This window comes from Oreochromis niloticus, linkage group LG7 (assembly GCF_001858045.2).
Source record: "Oreochromis niloticus isolate F11D_XX linkage group LG7, O_niloticus_UMD_NMBU, whole genome shotgun sequence".
Classification (NCBI taxonomy): domain Eukaryota; kingdom Metazoa; phylum Chordata; class Actinopteri; order Cichliformes; family Cichlidae; genus Oreochromis; species Oreochromis niloticus.
Window position 1 is genome coordinate 8,099,211 of NC_031972.2, and position 18,783 is coordinate 8,117,993.

General features: G+C 38.3%; 1 protein-coding gene across 1 annotated transcript in view; it reads left to right on the top strand.

Moving 5' to 3' along the window:
- Positions 1 to 18,783, top strand: part of megf10 (multiple EGF-like-domains 10) — a 60,403-nt gene that overhangs the window by 15,428 nt on the left and 26,192 nt on the right. Inside the window, exons 6-13 of the mRNA XM_005449427.4 lie at positions 8,206 to 8,452; positions 10,725 to 10,845; positions 11,072 to 11,208; positions 12,157 to 12,369; positions 13,246 to 13,420; positions 15,842 to 15,962; positions 16,757 to 16,920; positions 17,318 to 17,420. Coding sequence (XP_005449484.1) covers positions 8,206 to 8,452; positions 10,725 to 10,845; positions 11,072 to 11,208; positions 12,157 to 12,369; positions 13,246 to 13,420; positions 15,842 to 15,962; positions 16,757 to 16,920; positions 17,318 to 17,420 — 1,281 coding nt within the window. The remainder of the gene's footprint in view (positions 1 to 8,205; positions 8,453 to 10,724; positions 10,846 to 11,071; positions 11,209 to 12,156; positions 12,370 to 13,245; positions 13,421 to 15,841; positions 15,963 to 16,756; positions 16,921 to 17,317; positions 17,421 to 18,783) is intronic.

Here is an 18,783-nt window from a genome sequence, read left to right on the forward strand (position 1 = left end):
TTCCTGTACTACGCATGCGTGAAACTTCACACGTTTCGACCTGCGTCATTTCCATCTGCCGTTTATTTACTTTACGGCTCTTTGAAACGTCGCGGCAAAATGTTGAGGAAAAGTGTCAAGTTTTATCTGGAGCTATCTGGAGGATCTACAAACTGATGATTGATTATTCTTTAATAAAGCTGTCAAAATTGAGAGCAAACAAAACAACTGCTGTTCAATGCCATCCGCCATCTTAGTTGAATTGGTCACATGACTGCATCATATGAGTAAAATGCATCATCATTTTCGAAAGCCTCTGTTTTCGCAGTCCACACTGCGACGTGAAAACTGTCTTTTCAAATTTATCCACTTTGGAGAGCGTTTTCAAAAAGCTCAATTTTTCTTGACCAAAAACGTCATCTCAGTGTGGATTGGAGGCTAAAATGAAGAGAAAAAGACGCGTTTTCAAACGAAAATGTATTAGTGTGGACATGGCCAAAGGGCTTAAATACACAGAGGGATAACGAAGGAATGAGACACAGGAGGAGAGCACAGCTGGGAGTAATCACACACAATAAAAATGGGGGAAGCAAAACTGAAAACACTAACATAGCACACGAGACTGTCGTAGTAAAACAGGAAACATGAGACAGGCACTTGAAACAATGAGAAGCACAGACATGAAAAAATAACTCGACTAGACGTAACACAAGGACCACCGGGGAAGCACAGAGACAGACACCAAGAGACTAGAAACTATAAATAACAATGAAATCCAAGACATTTGTTTTTAAACATGGTCCTCTGTTGATACTGTATCTTAATTGATGTTCAGCACTTTGTGACTGTTATGTCTGTGAAAGGTGTTATATAATTAAACTTTACTTACTTACTTGTGGCTCAACAACAAAAAGCAATCATCTTCGTATCTCACCAACACCGAGGTCCAATGTATGATTTAAAACACATCAAGCATTCCTATATTCTACTGTCGAAGTAATGATCATGATCTTTCAAAAGTAAGTCAAAGTAACAAAGAACTATAAGCCCTAAATACTTCTGCAGTTACATGCTAAATTCAATGATCAACAGGAATGGAAATGTCATGACTGAAAAGACTTAATTAGAAAGCAATGGTTCTGTCACAATTTTCAAAGATCTTGTGTTTGTGCTGCTGCCAAACTCAGTAGTTTAGACTGATAAGATGGACACTGAAATGTTTGCTCTGTCTGCTTTGTCTCTTGTTGATTTTATCTTCTAACTGTGGAAATTCAGGGTTTTTTTTGACTGTGCATAAATTGGGGAAGTATTTGACTCTTCTCTCTTGTGTCTTCATCAGTTGACACCAAAAAAGTCCCAAATGTCATAACAGCAAATGTTAGTGCATCTGCTAAACTAGCTTGAGCTCATCACTATTTCTAGACTGTTGTTCGTGTTTGTTGCCTGTAACAGTCATTTGCCTAAATTATTTTGTTGATGGAAACTTACCAAGAGGTGATTTTTGTTCTTATGAATCTGCAAATGTGCGTTCATGCAGACTGAAATGTTGAATACTGAAATGAAAGAGGGCCTCACACGGTGTGTCCCATCATCTTCAGTTTCACCCTGTGATAAAAGAGCTTGTTGTGTCTGTCCCTTAGGGCAGGCCTTACACACACACACACACACACACACACACACACACACACACACACACTTTTCTTTGTGGATAGAAAAGTGTGAATAAATGACTTCAGTTGTTAATTATTATTTCTTTTTCTATTTTTTGCTTATTCATTTTTTAAATCTTAAAATGTATCTCGCACAGAAAGGCAAACTCAGGTGTTATACTTGTTATATTTTATTTGAAAATAAAAGCTGTAGGAATGACTTGATAAAAAATGTTGCAAACCCAGAAGACAAGTGAAGGAAAAATATGTGGTTAACGTTACTGTATTGAAGGAACAGTCAAGTTCAAACACAGTATCTTGCTTTGTTTTCATCACTTGCACATGAATTAGGTAGTTTTTGTGCAAAACCAGTTTTTTCTTCCACAATTAACCCTGCAGTAGTTGCCCTGCAGTAGTCCTTCATGGTCCATATCCATATTAAGATCTCTTTCTGAAAACCTTTGAGCTCCTTGGGACTAACCCTTAAATCTATGTTCGACCTTCTTTTACAGCTACACAGTTAAAAATTTAAGGCTAGAATTTCTGTCGGTAATGTCCTCTGGTACTCAGATGAGAGTTAGTAAGGGTATTCATGCACTCAAGTTTCAAGGTTTTTCCAGTTAATTTTCAACCCTATCTTGGATGAAATAGATTCTTTCACAGTGTCAACCACATGTTAGGAGACTTTTGTTACATTTTTTGTGAGGATGATGGCTCCCAATTGAGCCAAATATGTGGCTGATGGTTGGTTTAAATAGTCCTCCAGGGATTTGCACAGTGACTACGAGTGTGTGACATACAACTGAGCATTTTTCATGTCCCAAGAGATTTAATTTAATTCAGTTTTATTTATATAGTGTCAAATTATACCACCAGTCACCTCAAGGCACTCAAGATTGAGGGAAATATTTTCCATCAGTAATGAGAGAACAGCTATTGTTAGAAAATTATTTTATGGTTTTTAATATCTGATGGACATTTGGATACAATTTGTATTGCATTTAGAAGACATCAATAATTGTATCAATAATCAATGAACACTGACATGTTTGACTTGAAATGGGTGCTGAAGTAGGGACTAAGTTTTTCTGTAAAATGTAGCAAAAATAGCTCAGTATATTGAACTACTCACTCAATTCATATTCATGTGGCTTTCTGTAATATGTATTAAATGGCCTAAAGATCGAGGAAAGACTAATCTGCTGACTGTGTCATACAGGTCAGAGAATCACAACAATATGTCTGAGGCTCAATTTGACGTACCAAGAAGAGGAAATGGCAAAGTCAATATGTGGTGTGTGTGTGTGTGTGTGTGTGCGCGTGCGCGCGTGTGTGTGTGCGTGTGCGTGTGCGTGTGTGTGTGTGTGCGTGCGTGTGTGTGTGTGTGTGAGAGAGAGAGAGAGATTATGGGTGGGGAGGGGTGGGTTATGGTTAGGAGTAATAGCAGGAGGAGAAAATTTTGCGGGAGGAAATGACCTGAGGCAGTGGAGCTTGTGATTTAGTACACATGATAATAACACAAGATCCTCAGGAGGGGCTCAAGTTCAGCAGTGAAATCAAAGTAACATCAGCATTATGGACTATATTCCACTGTCTATGTAAAAAATATTCTCTTTTGTGTTTTTATCGGTAGATCACTTTGACCTCTTAGACGTCAACTAACACTCTCAGTAGTCAGCTAATGACAGAGATTATTAAACATAATTCCACCAAATTCTCAAACAGCAAAAATATTTTCTATAATACTCAAACATTTCACATAATATGATCTGAGCCCTAAAAGCCAACAAAATGCTTTATAACTAATTACAGTATTGCTGTTATCTAAATTATGCAAATATTTAATTAATATTTAAATAATTTAAAAAAACATTGCTGTTACTGTTTGAGAAATGGCATCTCTTTGGCTCAAGAAAACGTTGGTATACAGTATAGTTCATGGTTGGCTTTATGACTGCAAAGTGCCTAGGTCTTGTGGCCCTAAAACAAGCCCAAATCATCCCCCTTTTAGACGTTTTATCTGATTTAGTGCTCAGCTCAGATAAAATAATTTATTGTAGGTGATTTTTAACATTCATGTAGATACTAAAACTGACAGCCTCAACACTGCTTTTAATCTATTATTAGACTCAATTGACTTCTCTCAAAATGTAAAAGAACCTATCACTTTAATCACACTCTAGATCTTGTTTTAACATGTGGCATAGAAACCGAACATTTAACAGTGTTTCCTAAAAACCCTCTCTTGTCTGATCATTTCCTTAAATTGTGAACATGTCTGATAACTGGTTTGATTTACCTGTCTACAGACATGTTTTAATAAAGTAACTTGACAATAAAAAAAACTCTGGAGGATGACACACACATACACACCTCCTGAGAGAGGAAAACTGGAGGAATGCTACAGCTGTTTCTTCTCACCGGGAATCCTTCATATTAGTATGACAGTGCTTTCTGTTCCCATGAGTGCACCATTCTTGGCAGGCTGGGTAATCACTAAATAGATGGAAAAACATCCAGGCTCCCCAGTGTTGGAGAGTAAGATCTGAACCCACTCTGAACAACTGGCAGTCACTGGCTCCCAGTCTTTTCTCTACTCACCCAACTCTTTTATACTCTTTCTTGGTTTGTGATTTGAAGAAGCTTTTTAAAATTATCTGATGGAGATTCAAGTGAATATAGATAAAACAGTTGAATTTACTGTGGCAGAAAGTGAGAGCTCAGGATAACAATCTGAGGTCTGACGAATTTTTCCCATTTTGAACATTTTAAAAAATAGAATCCTTAGGATCCTATTTGAGACTGTGATGCACCAGCGTTGTGACAAAACCGTGCCACAGTATTTTTTTCTGTGTGTGTGTGCGCGCGCTCTCATGGCTGTTTTGAATAGGCTGATGAAAGAGAACAATCTGTTCTCCGGGAAGTAGATGAAGAGCCCTAAGCTCCTGGAGTTGAGCTTTTATTCAATCTAGGTCAGGTTTCAAAAAGGTATCGTGATAGCGGACTTGAATGCAAGAGATTTTTATATGTTCATGTTAGTATCTCTATTCTCCTTCTCCTCCTTTTTGTCCGTCACTCCTCCCCCTTCAGCCCTGCTGCTGTTTGTCACACAGGGCCAAACTGCCGGAGGTAAGAGAGTATGTACATTTTATCAGGCCAGAGTGAAGCGCACTAATGCAGCAGGAAGAAAAGGAGCCTGTTAATCACTTGAACAACTTCAGAATAGTGGAGTAGCTGGAAATGGCAGCATTACTCTGCATGCTAGGCATATAAATGCCAAGCTGTTTGTGGTAGTCGAAAGAGAGGAGCTCGAACTTAGATAAAATTCATTGCTAATAAAAAAACCAAATAATTTATTTTAACTTAAAATGTAACTGAGGGCTATAACTTCTCACCATCATGCAAGTTGTATTTGCAGTATTACTACCTTTTTATTGACATTTTACACAGCATCCCATCTTTTTTAAAATGTAGATGTTCAGATTTGTGTTCAACTATTAAAAATCTTGGACTGGTTTTGACTCTCAGTCAGACTCTCAGTCAAACTCTGTTATTTTTTCTGAAAATCAAGCAAGATGACATCAAAGATTTTCAATTTTATACTATAAGTGCATCTATTGGGAGGCTAAGATAGCACTGGAAGCCACAAGTATTTTTGAGTCCCTCAATTTTTTGCTGTGCTTCATTGCACTACATATTAATACATGCAGAAATAAAGTTGCTTGTAAAAGGATATAACTGCAATCAGTGTGTTTTACTGTGAATTTGTCACAGCCAGCAGCTTTTCATTAGTTAGCAGATATACCAGGCTTTGAGAATAAAAGTTGAAGCCCAAAAAACTACACCCAAAATTTACTAACCAGTTGCTCATGTTTAAGACAAAATGAGACTGCACTGAGGATATGATGTGGAAGGTCATGCACTGGACTGATGAGATTTGTAGTCAGTTCCTGTAGGCAATTATCAGTCTTTAAATATAAATTAATGAGAGCTTCAATGGTTGGTGCTTCATCCCTAGTGGGTATGTTGTCTTTTTGTTCATTTTAGTTGAGACTTTCCCTCTGCAAGATTATATGCTGACGTGGCAGCTAATATGCAGAAATCCACCAAAGACCCTGCAATGCTGCAGATTCACTGCCAATGACCTTAAGAGTCTGTTAAGATGTGCAACATCCATTTGACAGGGAATACTCATAAGCTGTTATAATTTAGTCAAAAACTCCCAATATGGAAAGGTGAAAATATCCCTGGGGGGAAATACTGTTTCTGCCAAATCTAATACTGTTCCCTTGAATAAATACACAAAATAAACTACATTAGACATATTTGAAGCAGAGAAGTGGGGCGGCTGACCAAAGACTAATGAAACCTGAAAGAGGAATCCACAAAACCACTCATCACCCCTCAAGCTCCAGGGGTTGGTATAAATGCTTCATGGAAGATAGGCTGGGAAACCTGGCATGGATGCTGGGAGGGGATTGCTGGAACTTACACTGACTGAGACCCAGAACCTGCTTGTTGAAGTAGAGTGTAATGAAGGTGATAGTGGATGAACTGACTGATGCTGAGAATCTGTTAATGGCGGCTGAGAATGGCTTCTTGATGTGCAAGGATTTTTCATGCAAAAAAAGCAAGTAATATTTATGTTGAGCATCTGATGAGTAGTGCCTGTCTTTTAGCAGTAGGCTGAGGATTGTGCAACATTTTAACAGTCCTTGACTTTGCAGATGTAATTTGCATGTATACATCCTGGTGCCAGTACTCTTAAGCCACTTAATTCTATATGTCACAGTTCTTAGACTTCTATGAACTGTGATTAAAGGACAGATAAAACATGATTTACTAAATCAGTAATAGGAACTGGCAGTGATAGGAATTAGGACAGGGACTGCAATAAGGCACAAGAGCCATTGGAGGCCAAGAGAAAGAGGCAGGGAACAAATAACTTGAGAACAAAAGAAGAAATGTGAATAAACAGAAAGAATTTGACACCACCACCAGCTATATGTCAATTTAGCAGGACAACTACAGGAAAAGAAAATGGATGATAACAGACAAATCATGGATATAGGACAATGAAGAACATCCATCTGATGTGTGATGAATAAGTTACTGCTAATAAACACTCCATTTGTTGAAAAATGTAGAAAAGCCTTGCGTAGCTTAAATGGAACCTCTTTCTTTCTTTCTTTCGTTCTTTCAATTTAGCTGTGTGTATCTGTGCATGTGTGCGTGTGCATGTGCATGTGCGTGTGTGTGTGTGTGTGTGTGTGTGTGTGTGTGTGTGTGTGTGTGGTATATCATGACAAATGAATATCTTCCTGACAGCAGAATATACACAAAACTCCGGTGTTCCACCCGCGAACCATTTGGCCTGATAGAAACCCCCAAATCCTGTAGATGGTGCTATATTCATGAAGAACCAAAGGCAGAAGACTATACTATGATGTGCCAGAAAAAGATATTCTGTTCCAGTATAGAGGAGCAAAGATACATTTTACACTTACAACTCAGATAGGACCCTGAAAAGTCTACATCAAGCCTTGTCTTGAGGTGTGACATATATGACATTCAGGTGAGGGGAGGCAAGCAGGGGAGTAAGCTAACATTTATAATGAAGGATGCAGAAATAAAGCTGTGCTGCATTTATTTATTTAGGAGCGCAATTAGGAAAGCCCAGAAACTCCACACAATGCTGAGCACATTGATTTTTCATCCGAGAAAGGCACACCTAAGAGAGCCTGAGGCATTTTGTGAAGAATGATGAGTAGTTTATCATTATTATTATTATTATTATTAGTATCATTATTATCATTATTATTATTATTGTTATTGTTATTATCGTTATTATTATTATTATCATTATTATTATTATTATTACTAATATTATTATTATTATTATTATTGTTATTATCTTGGAAGCATTTGGTGGCACATCTATTTTACTCCTAGACAGCTTTAAAGGTAATAAAAAATAAGAATTACAGCTATATTTGGTATTTGGCCTGTATTTGTATAGCACTTTACTTAGTCCCTAAGGACCCCGAAGCGCTTTACACTACATTCAGTCATTCACACACACACACTGGTGATGGCAAGCTACATTGTAGCCACAGCTGCCCTGGGGCACACACTGACAGACACCGGCACCACCGGGCCCTCTGACCACCACCAGTAGGCAATGGGTGAAGTGTCTTGCCCAAGGACACACCGACCGAGACTGTCCGAGCCGGGGCTCGAACCGGCAACCTTCCAATTACAAGCCGAACTGCCAACTCTTGAGCCACGATCGCGACAGTTTGAATCAACTTCAGCACTCTGGGGGACTGAAAAAAATCTGGACAGTGATACTGATGAGTGTTTCGAGTCAGTTTTTATGGGCAAGCTGAATAAGGTGCTAACTCCCTATAATAGATTTTACTTGCAGACTCAAGAGATGTCTAACTTCATGATCTATTATAGATTAGCATGCAATTAGAAATGACAACCTATGTCCAATTCTGTGATACATGTCAAGTAAGACAAACATGAAAGATAAAAAGGTACATTTAGATTTTTTTTCTTTCTTTCTTTTCAGCTTGTGACAGTGATCACTGGGGTTCCCACTGCAGTAACAGATGTCAGTGCCAGAATGGAGCTCTGTGTAACCCTATCACTGGAGCTTGTATCTGCAGTCCTGGATACAGAGGTTGGCGCTGTGAGGCGTCGTGTGAAGTAGGCACCTATGGGAATGGATGCCAGCAGAAATGCCAATGCCAGAATGGTGCTGCCTGTCATCATGTGACCGGAGAATGCAAGTGCCCACCAGGATACACTGGTGCTTTGTAAGTCAGGAGAGATCATTTGTTAAATTGATTTCCTGCTTCTAATACCAACAGTGACATAAAAGAAAAGGTAGGCACTTATAAGAATGGATGCCAGCAGAAATTGTAGAATGGTGCTGCCTGTTATTATGCAACTGGAGAATACCAGAGGGCCCACCTCCGTCTAATGCCAACAGTCACATAACATTAAAAGCCTAGTATCTATGGTCATGGCAATTTCGTTTATACAGCACATATCATTATTCTTAAACATTGTGTGCTTAACACACTTAGACTTAGTTCTCTGGATGGTTAAAAGATTTGCACCAGATGGGGAGTCTGACATGGTTACAGTGCAAATCAGAGACCAAAGCACTGACAGCTTTAGAAATTAATAGAAAGATTTTAAAGATAATTCTGTACCTTTTGAACCGGGAGACGATGAAGTGACTTCAGTAATGATGCTAAAAAACTAGTTCATGCATTTATTATACCAAGGCTGGACTATTGTAATTTATTATTATCAGGTTGTCCTAAGTACCTGACAGTACTGACAGGGACTAGAAGAGAGAGCATATTTCTCCTATAGTGGCTTCTATTCATTTGGGCCCATTTAATCCAAAATCAGATTTAAAATCCTTCTCATCACATACAAGGTCTTGAATAATCAGGCCCATTGTTAAAGACCTCATAGTACCGTATCACCCAAATAGTGCTCTGAGACTGCTAGTTTACTTGTGGTTCCTAGGATATTTAAAATTAGAATGGGAGGCAGAGCCTTCAGCTTTTAGAACTTTCTTCTGTGGATCCACATCCTAGTTTGGATTCACTAAAGACACACTCTTAAAAAATGTTCTTTTTTCATTGTGTAGTTTGGGCTGGATGAAGTGACCCTGGATCCTGTTAGTTATACTGAACTAGGCTTAGACTGATGGGGACTTCCCATTACTGTTTGTGGTTCAGTCACTCTTTTCACTCACTATGTGCTTACACACCACTCTGCATTTATCATTAGTAAATCATCAGTATCATTAGTAATATCTCTGGCTCTCTTCCACAGCATGTCTTTTGTCTTGTCTTCCTCCCCTCACCCCAACCAGTCATGGCCGCCCCTCCCTGAGCCTGGTTCTGCTGGAGGTTTCTTCCTGTAAATAGGGAGTTTTTCCTTCCCACTGTCACCAAATAGGGCATCATAGGGGTTCATATGATTGTTGGGTTTCTCTCTGATTGACCCTACAATATAAAGCCTATTGAGGCGATTGCTTTTGTGATTTGATGCTGTATAAATAAAATTGAACTGAAATGAAATTGAATTGAATTGAATGTAGAAATTATGAAAAAGATAAAAAAAAAAAAAATATGAGGCAATGCTGAATAAATAACTACAAGAAATATTCTTCCTTTTACTAGAAACTTTGTTGTAGTAACAGAACATTTATTTGTTAAAAGAAGTTCAGACACTAGTGTTTTGGAGGAATTGACTGGTTTGTTAATGGATGATAATAAAAAGGAGGAGTTATACTGATCATTTTTTAATTTTATGTCATTGTTGAAGCACAGAATTTTCCATTATATAGATAGATATATAGTATCTACAGTCAGAGGAATAATTATTTGATTGCCCACTGAATTTGTTAGATTGCTCACTTATGAATAAATTAACAATCTCTAATTTTTATTTGATCACCAAGCAAAACATGACTTACTAACTGATGGAGGAACCCTAGTTGGGAAGCACAGTAGTAAGACATTACTTCTAGTTGGCCTAAAGGTTTGCACACAGGACAGATTTTGTCCCACTTCTCTTTACAGAAACTAGGACTTAAGTGTGGTTCTACTTTAACCACTCCTTTGTTGCCTTAGTGGCAATTTTTGTATTTTTGTCACGCTAGAAGACCCATCCACATGTTTTGGCAGAGGGAAAGAGGTTCTCATCCAGGATTTTACGATACAGAGCCCAGGTCTATTGAAGTTGTGCTGTATCATTAACAAAGACTAATAGTACTCAAAGTACAGTCTTTTCATCTCTGTGCTTGACTATAGGGATAGTGTTCTTTTAGGTAATATTCAGCATTTTTCTTCCATCAAACACGGCATGTCGGGTTGATGCCAGAAAGTGCAACTTTAAAACAAAGTTTTAGTGAAACAAGGGTCAGCACAATTTTACTTTATACTCGCTCTATAAAATTACAGCTAGTTGTCTATAATCTCATTTAAAAAAGAGATTTTGCATGTAGTAAGTAAAATTCAGCAGTGCAAAGATGTACCAAGTGTTGTTTTCTTTTTCCTGTAGGTGTGAAGAACTCTGTCCACCAGGTAAACATGGGCAGCAATGTGAAGAGAGATGTCCATGTCAGAATGGAGGAGTGTGTCACCATGTAACCGGAGAGTGCTCCTGTCCAGCAGGATGGATGGTACAAACACTAACTGTTCCATAACTCTTTAAGAAAATTCAGCTCACTAGACATGCTAGTATTTTATGGTCATATGTAAGCATGAGCTAAACCAGAGAGAAACTTTTGATACAGGAGCTCTGTGAATATTTTCAAGGAAGAGAATTTATTTTTGAAGTTATAATTATTGAAGTTATTATTGCAGATTCTGTATACGATAGATAAATGTTTGTGCTGTTGTCTGCAGGGAACAGTTTGTGGTCAGCCATGTCCAGAAGGGAGATTTGGAAAAAACTGTTCCCAGGAATGTCAGTGTCACAACAATGGCGTTTGTGTGTCATCTACTGGACAGTGCGTCTGTAGCCCTGGATACACAGGAGAACGGTAAGAGAGACCTTTACAACAAAGCCCCACAGTACAGTCCAGGGTTTTTTATACCCAAAAATCAGGATATCCTCAATACCAAACATCTGCATAACTAATAATTAAAGCTCAGAGTGCATAGAAGGGGCCTGCAGAACCTTAAGTATTTGAAGACTGTGTGGAGGAATGGGCCAAAATCATACCTGAGCAAAGTTTCTCCTTACATGAGGCATCTTGTCATCGCCAACAAAAGCTTTTTATTTTAAGTATTAAATAAATTTCAGTAAGCATGTTCAATGCTTTTCCTTCTGCCATTTCTCATTATTATACAATTAAATTTATGCACATTTATTGTTTGATTTGTTTGGATGTGTGGATTGGATGGGTTGCTGTTACAGACATCTGGTGAGAATTTAATGTCACCTTTAGAAATATATTTACTTGTGTTCAATACTTATTTCACCAGTTGTACAAACAGACAAATGGTAAACAGAGACATGACTGACTGGGGAGAGAAGACTAATTTGACACAACTGAACAGGGAGACCAGACAAATACAGACAGAGAACACAGAACTAGACAGACAAGGGAAACAGAGAGGAATCAAAAATGGGAATGACCAAACACAGAGGAACAAATGATCAACTACTATCAGAAAACTAAAAAAAGCTAAACATAAGTTCTTTCTCAAAATCAAAACAGATCATGAACTCACAAAAAACTCAAAACCCTGGGTCCAAAACCCAAGGACCCTGACACCACGAGGCAAAGCAGGATTCAAATGCAGGACTCGGTGTAAAAATTTCAGTGAATTTATTTAGAAAGTAAAGAATAGGAATAATCTAGGCCTCTTTCCATAGTCACAGAGCTTAATACGCAATAATTCATATTTAATTTGAGAGAATGGTCATTGATCACCACCTTTTTCCTAATCACTGTCTCTGGATATTTCTATGTCTCTATAAACAGGTGCCAGGATGAGTGTCCACTCGGTACTTATGGTGCTGGCTGTGCAAAGATATGTAATTGTAAAAACAACGGCAAGTGCTACCACAGCAATGGAATGTGTCTTTGTGAGCCAGGATACACAGGAAAGACATGTGATGTCCGACTGTGTCCTGAAGGAATCTACGGCCTGCGTTGCGATAGGAAATGTCCGTGCTATGTCCAGAACACTCATGGGTATGTAGTAAATAGTGTTGTCATCTTTGCCAAACTTTGATCTGCAGATTGGGTCAGTTTGAAGCCATTTGATTAATGCTGCCTCACAGTTCCCTGAATTCCAAAATATAACTCTGCGTTTCCTTTGTATCTTTTGGGTTTTAGCAGTTTCACATGTTGCTTGTATAGATTTGTGTATATGACCGATGTGTCTGGTGACAACTGAGTGTAGTGATCAGTTAGCCTAGCACAGCTGGTGGGCTGCATGTGTCATTGCAGATAACAGCTGTTCTGCTTCTTTCTCAATGGTACTGCTGTGTCAGATACACCATCTGTCAGTCAAACTCTGTTACTATCAAATATAGCCAAATTTCACCTGTATTATTACAGTTAACCTACACACTGCATTGTGAAAAAAGTCTTCTTCAGGTATATTGTAATTCATTTTTAGATTTAGATTTTAGGTTTTTGTTTTGTTTGTTTGTTTGTTTGTTTGTTTTTCAGATTTACACCTAGACAGCTAGAAGAAACATTTATGGCCTGATTTGCCTGTTGCCACTGCTGTTAGGCTTTCAGTATGTTTCCAGTGAGCACTGTTAGGATGTAGAGAAGTTGTACAAGTTAAGAGAAAAGCTAAACTCAGTCTCACAGGGAAGCATGACAGTGCACTTCATATATGTAGCTAACTGCAGAAATACTACTAGTGTTTTAGCTAATCTTTGGGATTAAATACTACAGATAGTCACTGATCATAAAAACACAGGTCATAGAAAAATTTGTTTCAAGCACACTAAATACTAAGCGTAGGAAATAGCACTTATTAGTAGGAATCAGTAGTAGGAAGCATTACACCTCAACAAAGTTTATAACTATTATCTTTTTCTCTCTTGTCACCAGCTGCCACCCAATATCAGGGGAGTGCACATGTTTGCCTGGTTGGTCAGGTCTCTACTGCAATGAGACGTGCACTCCAGGATTTTATGGCGAGTCCTGTCAGCAGGTGTGCCAGTGCCAGAATGGTGCTGATTGCCACAGTGTGACTGGAGAGTGTATCTGTGCTCCAGGCTTCACGGTAAACCCATACATTAGTATGTGTAAATGCCAGTGAGTGTTTTATGTCACAAATCATAAATATGTGATACATGATATCAGACCTAAGTATACTGCACATGGTACATGCAATATTGTAAGACATTGCTGTAATCACAATCACCTGTCATGAAATTATTCACTTCTAAGTATTCCATATTCAGTCGTTAGTGGTATTAGAACAAAGTGTAAGTGATTAGGAACAACAGCAAAAAAGTGGTGGGCTACATAAAATCACAGAGTGAGATCGGTGGATACTGAGGCATATAGATCACCAGTTTTCTGCAGAGTCAGTAGCTACAGAACTCCAAATTTCCTCTGGCCTTCAGATTAGCTGAAGAACAGCGGATGGAGAGCTTCATGGAATGCCTTTTTCATGGCCAAGCAGCTGCATCCAAGCATCACCAAGTGCAATGCAAAATGTTGGATGCAGTGGTGTAAAGCACACTGCCACTGGACTCTAGAGCAGTGGAGACGTGATGAATCATGCCTCTTCATCTGGCAATCCACTGGACAAGTCTAGGTTTGGCAGTTGCCAGGAGAAAGGTATTTGGTCTAACTGCATTGTGCAAAGTCTAAAGTTTGGCGGAGGGGGATTATGCTGTGGGGTTGTTTTGCAGGAGTTGGGCTCGGCCCCTGAGTTCTGGTGAAAGAGGCTCTTAATTCTTCAGCATACCAAGACATTTTGGACATATTCATGCTCCCAAAAGCATGAGGACAGTCTGGCGATGGGCTCTTCCTGTTTTTACATGACTGCACACAAGTTCACCAAAGTCCATAAAGACATGGATTAGGGAGTTTGGTGTGAAAGAACTTGATAGGCCTGTACAGAGTCCTGACCTCAACCCGAAAGAACTAATTGGAATGAAAAAGAGACTCTGAGCTGCTTCGTCTGATCCAACATAAGTGTCTGACCTGAAAAATGAGCTTCTGGAAAAAAAAAATAGTCAAAAATCCCCATAAACACCTTCCCAGAGGAGTTGAAGCTGTTATAGGTGTAAATATTAGCTGTTATAGCTACTGTAAACCCTATACATTAAGAATGGGATGTGAAGACAGAGAAATGCATATTTCTGGCAATTTAAATGGGAGTTTTTTGGCAATGAAGGAAATGTTGCAGAGTAATGCAAGCAGTATTTTCTGCTGGGAATTATTAATGCATGGTGTTAATGGGAAATCTAATTGCCTTTCTTAAGTAAGATGCATAATACAAGCACAAGTTATGCTTTCCAACACTGTGTGGGCCCATTAACCTGACTGACTGCCTGATTCACAACCATCATTCTAGTATAGATTAATGTTTCAAAAATTACCAACAAACAATCAAACAAATGGATAATGTGATGCTCTGCCCATTCTATTATTGCAAATGTGGCTTTGTAGAAAGATCTAGTGGCAACAGGTTGAAACGCCGACAAAATTTGCAATTCTGTTTTCGGAAAAAAGCTTTTAATTATTTTATAAACAGTACATGCAAATGTACTGTTTATAAGGTTTGGGGAAACCTGCAGTCAGCTGAGACTGAAGAAGTCACTTGGATGAGTGACGAAACGTTTCTCCCACAAAACGCTACATCCAGATGAACAGATTCAACTTTTGGAGGTTTAATTATTTGTCTTTCCCACACACTTATGATAGTTTTGTTCACTGTCTGGTCATACTATTTTGGAACTGTTGAAAATTTTTAGAAAATCTACATATTTGCTTCCTTTCCTAGAATTAGGTCTCCTACTCACTCGTCTCCTAGTCTGTAAGTGAAGGCAAAATGGGTTAGCTTAGCAACGAGTATAGTCAAAGCTCAGGAATATTCCTCACAACATTAATTCCTTTGAATAATGTAGCTTGTGAGGCTACATTATGTGCTTAAAGTATTGTGTCAGTTCTCCAGCCACAGTAGTGCTATCCAAATAGATTCAGTGAGCAATGGTTTGCAGTTTGGGTTCTGTATAGATGTAGCAATATGATCCTCATCTATACAGAATCCAAAATCTTATATCTCCTGCTTATAAGATTCTAAGAAGGTGATAGGAAGTAGTTTGTTTCATTTTTGTATGTATTACATTGCCATGAAAAAAAATAGCTGAGAAGTGTTTTGTTGCCTCTCTTTAAGTGGTTATGCAGCTACACTCAAACATTTTAAACAGCCATACTGAAGCTATCCAAAATTACAAATGTTCAGCTATAAGGCATGCAGGAAAGAAACAAGAGTAAAAGAAGAGTGGATCAGAAGTCTTTAATGTACTGTGTGACTATGTCAAATACAGTTTGATAGAGATGAACTGTCCCTTCAGGTCTGTTAATGATCAAACTTTACACAAAAGACAAAAGCAAGCAAAGTTACCAAAAAATGAAACTGTGTTGTTTTCATTGTCACTTTTAGCATTTTGTCTGTTAACCTTCTCAGGGTCCCGTATGTTCAGTCCCATGCCCAGCAGGAACATTTGGTGTGAACTGCTCCTCCAGCTGTAACTGTAAGAACAAAGCTAAGTGTTCCCCCATAGATGGATCCTGTTCCTGTAAACCAGGTTAGTTACTATTAATATTACCTATGCATTTGCTACAAGTTACAGCCATTTCTCTATATAGTTCCCCTGAATGGTTATTAATATCCTTCTGATAAATACTTGATGAGTCAAACGTTTGACTCGTCACATCTAAAATATTCCCAGGTCCATAGTGCACTGTTGCTGAGATAAAGCAGTATTTGTTCTGAATGATAACTGAATATAGGAATCCAATAATTTAAACTAAAGTCAAAGTAAGGATTGCAAAAGTTAAATAAGTATTGTCTAAATTCATGAGCACTGCCTGTAGAAGCCTCGAATGAAAATGCGAGGTCAGAGACTTTGCCTTCCTAGTCCAGCAACACCTTCCAGATAGCATCACCTACCTTTATCGCCTCTGCACACACATTACAGCCTGCAACGCATTTTCTGATGCTCACCCTGCTTCTCTTCACTAACATTTGTTCTATGGATCTTTTTCAAAAGTCTGTTTTTTTCCCCACAATCTAAAAAATAACTTTCATCAATGGCCATAGTTATGTTTTGATTTCTATGGTACAGTATCATTCTGTGTAGGCTTTTGAGTTTTCTCTCTCACTCTCTCTTTCAAAACTCAATCAAATGAAGCAAATATTCTACACTATATGTGAGCACTATTTCAACCGAGTTTATCAAATTAATACAAATCTCAGTTCGTGTGTTATATTAATACAGAAATATGGTGAGCTTGTGCTGCACTGAATAAAAATGCTTGCATATGTTAATCAAAAGTAAGGTGTACATGTGTTTAAATATAAATTACCTTTTCTAATCAGGGTGGCATGGGTTAGATTGCTCCATCAACTGTCCCAGTGGCACCTGGGGTTTGGGATGTGATTCCACATGCATGTGTGGGAACGGAGGAGCATGCAACCCACTGGATGGTCACTGTACCTGTGCTCCGGGCTGGAGAGGAGAGAGATGTGAACTCCACTGTCAGGTGAGTTATAGGATTATATGGAAGCTCCCAAAGTTTTTTGAAAAAGAAAATCATTGTTCTATGTTTTATCACTACTTAATAAAAAAAATGGTATCTTATGAAATTTGTAAATAGAATTCACACAACAAAAATACAAATCATTTGAGCTTTATATTTGAATAAATATAGTACAAAGACAAAATCTGTTATTGAGAAGTTTGAACTTACACTGTTTTTGCACCTAAGCTTGTAATAGCACTAAACATCTGTATTTTGAAACGGAGCCAAACCACACCTCAGTTGTTTTTCAGACCATTCACTATATTTTTGATCAGCTTGATAACCAACTGCCACATGTCATATGAGTGAACATGTTTCTACATTTCGTCATGGATTGCCTTGGGTTTTTTTCCTCTAGGATGGTACCTATGGTCTGGATTGTAAAGAACGCTGTGACTGCAATCATGCTGATGGATGTCATCACGCTACTGGTCACTGTCGCTGTTTGGCTGGATGGACGGGTAAGACCTAATTACAATGTGCCATGTGTCATAAACTGAGTGTGAAGCAGACAGCATAGGACCCAAATGCCAAATTTTATTTGATGCTGGATAAAATTAATTCACATGTGTACTTTGTGTACACCTTTGTTAAAACTTTTATTTTACTATCAAAATATATTAAACTGTATTTCATTCACTACTACAGTCAAAAGAATATTTCTATTCCAATCATCTCTAGGGTTTGCAGGGAATGGTCAAATAAACCAAAAATATCCAGTGAGCCAAAGTTTGGACTTTTGAAACAGTATTTGAGTTCTTGGTTCCTTGTTTTGTTTTATCAGTTCCTCTTCTTGTCTGATCTGTCCTATTGTTAAGTTTATGTTTCTTAGTTTGAGTCTCACCGTGTGTATGTCTGTTTCTTTCTGTCTTATTTTGATAAGTTCCCTGTCTTATCAAAATAAGGAACTGGTGTGAACTAGAGATAGACCGATCCGATATTAGGTATCGGTATCGGTCTGATACTGACCTAAATTACTGGATCGGATATCGGCGAAAAATAAAAAATGTAATCCGATCCATTAAATATCAAAAAAGCACCTCACAAAACTTGCAACACGGTGTAACTCGGCTCATAACCGTAGCACGTTGCAGCAGTATGCATCAGGTGATAGAGCGGCTGTGTGTATTTGTAGCCTTGCTACCAAACCACCATTTCATCTCCGAGGAAGTTATCCCAGAGAGAAGTAAAGCAAGTGTGTAAGTTCATCTCTGAATGTTTGTAAAGCGTTCCCATGTTAAGCTTAACAACCGATATATGGAGCGACTGCCTCTTCTCTCTCCCTCCCTCTGCTGCTGCTACTTCAATCGTGAAACTGCTTAATGATCAGCTGATCGGCTTTTCTGTCACGAGTCCATCTCTCTTGTTTGTTTATTGCCCACTTCGCGCCAGAAAGAGGAAACCAGCGGCTGAACAACAGCAGCACGTTTAAGCTTGATAAGCTGTTGTTAGAATTTATTTAATATTACTTTCTACACCAGGATCCTTTTCTACATAGCTGACCACTGGTAACTGTGCAGGGGCGGATCTAGCAAAGTTTAGCCAGGGGGGCCGATAGGCTTTTAATAAATAATTATCTGAATCTTACACCCAAAGTTTTAATCTGATGTAAAATGTATAGAAGTCCATTACTGTATATAGTAACTCTTAAGTCTATATACCCTAGTAAGCTATAGTACTTTTTCCTTTGGGAAGGTACCATCTGTGAATTCTGCAATTCTGTTGAAGAAAGATGTTGAATCTATTTAATTATTCTTGAAAAATAATTTGTCTCTGTGCATTTTTTTTCACACTGCATCAAATTAAAGTTGATTACATCGATTA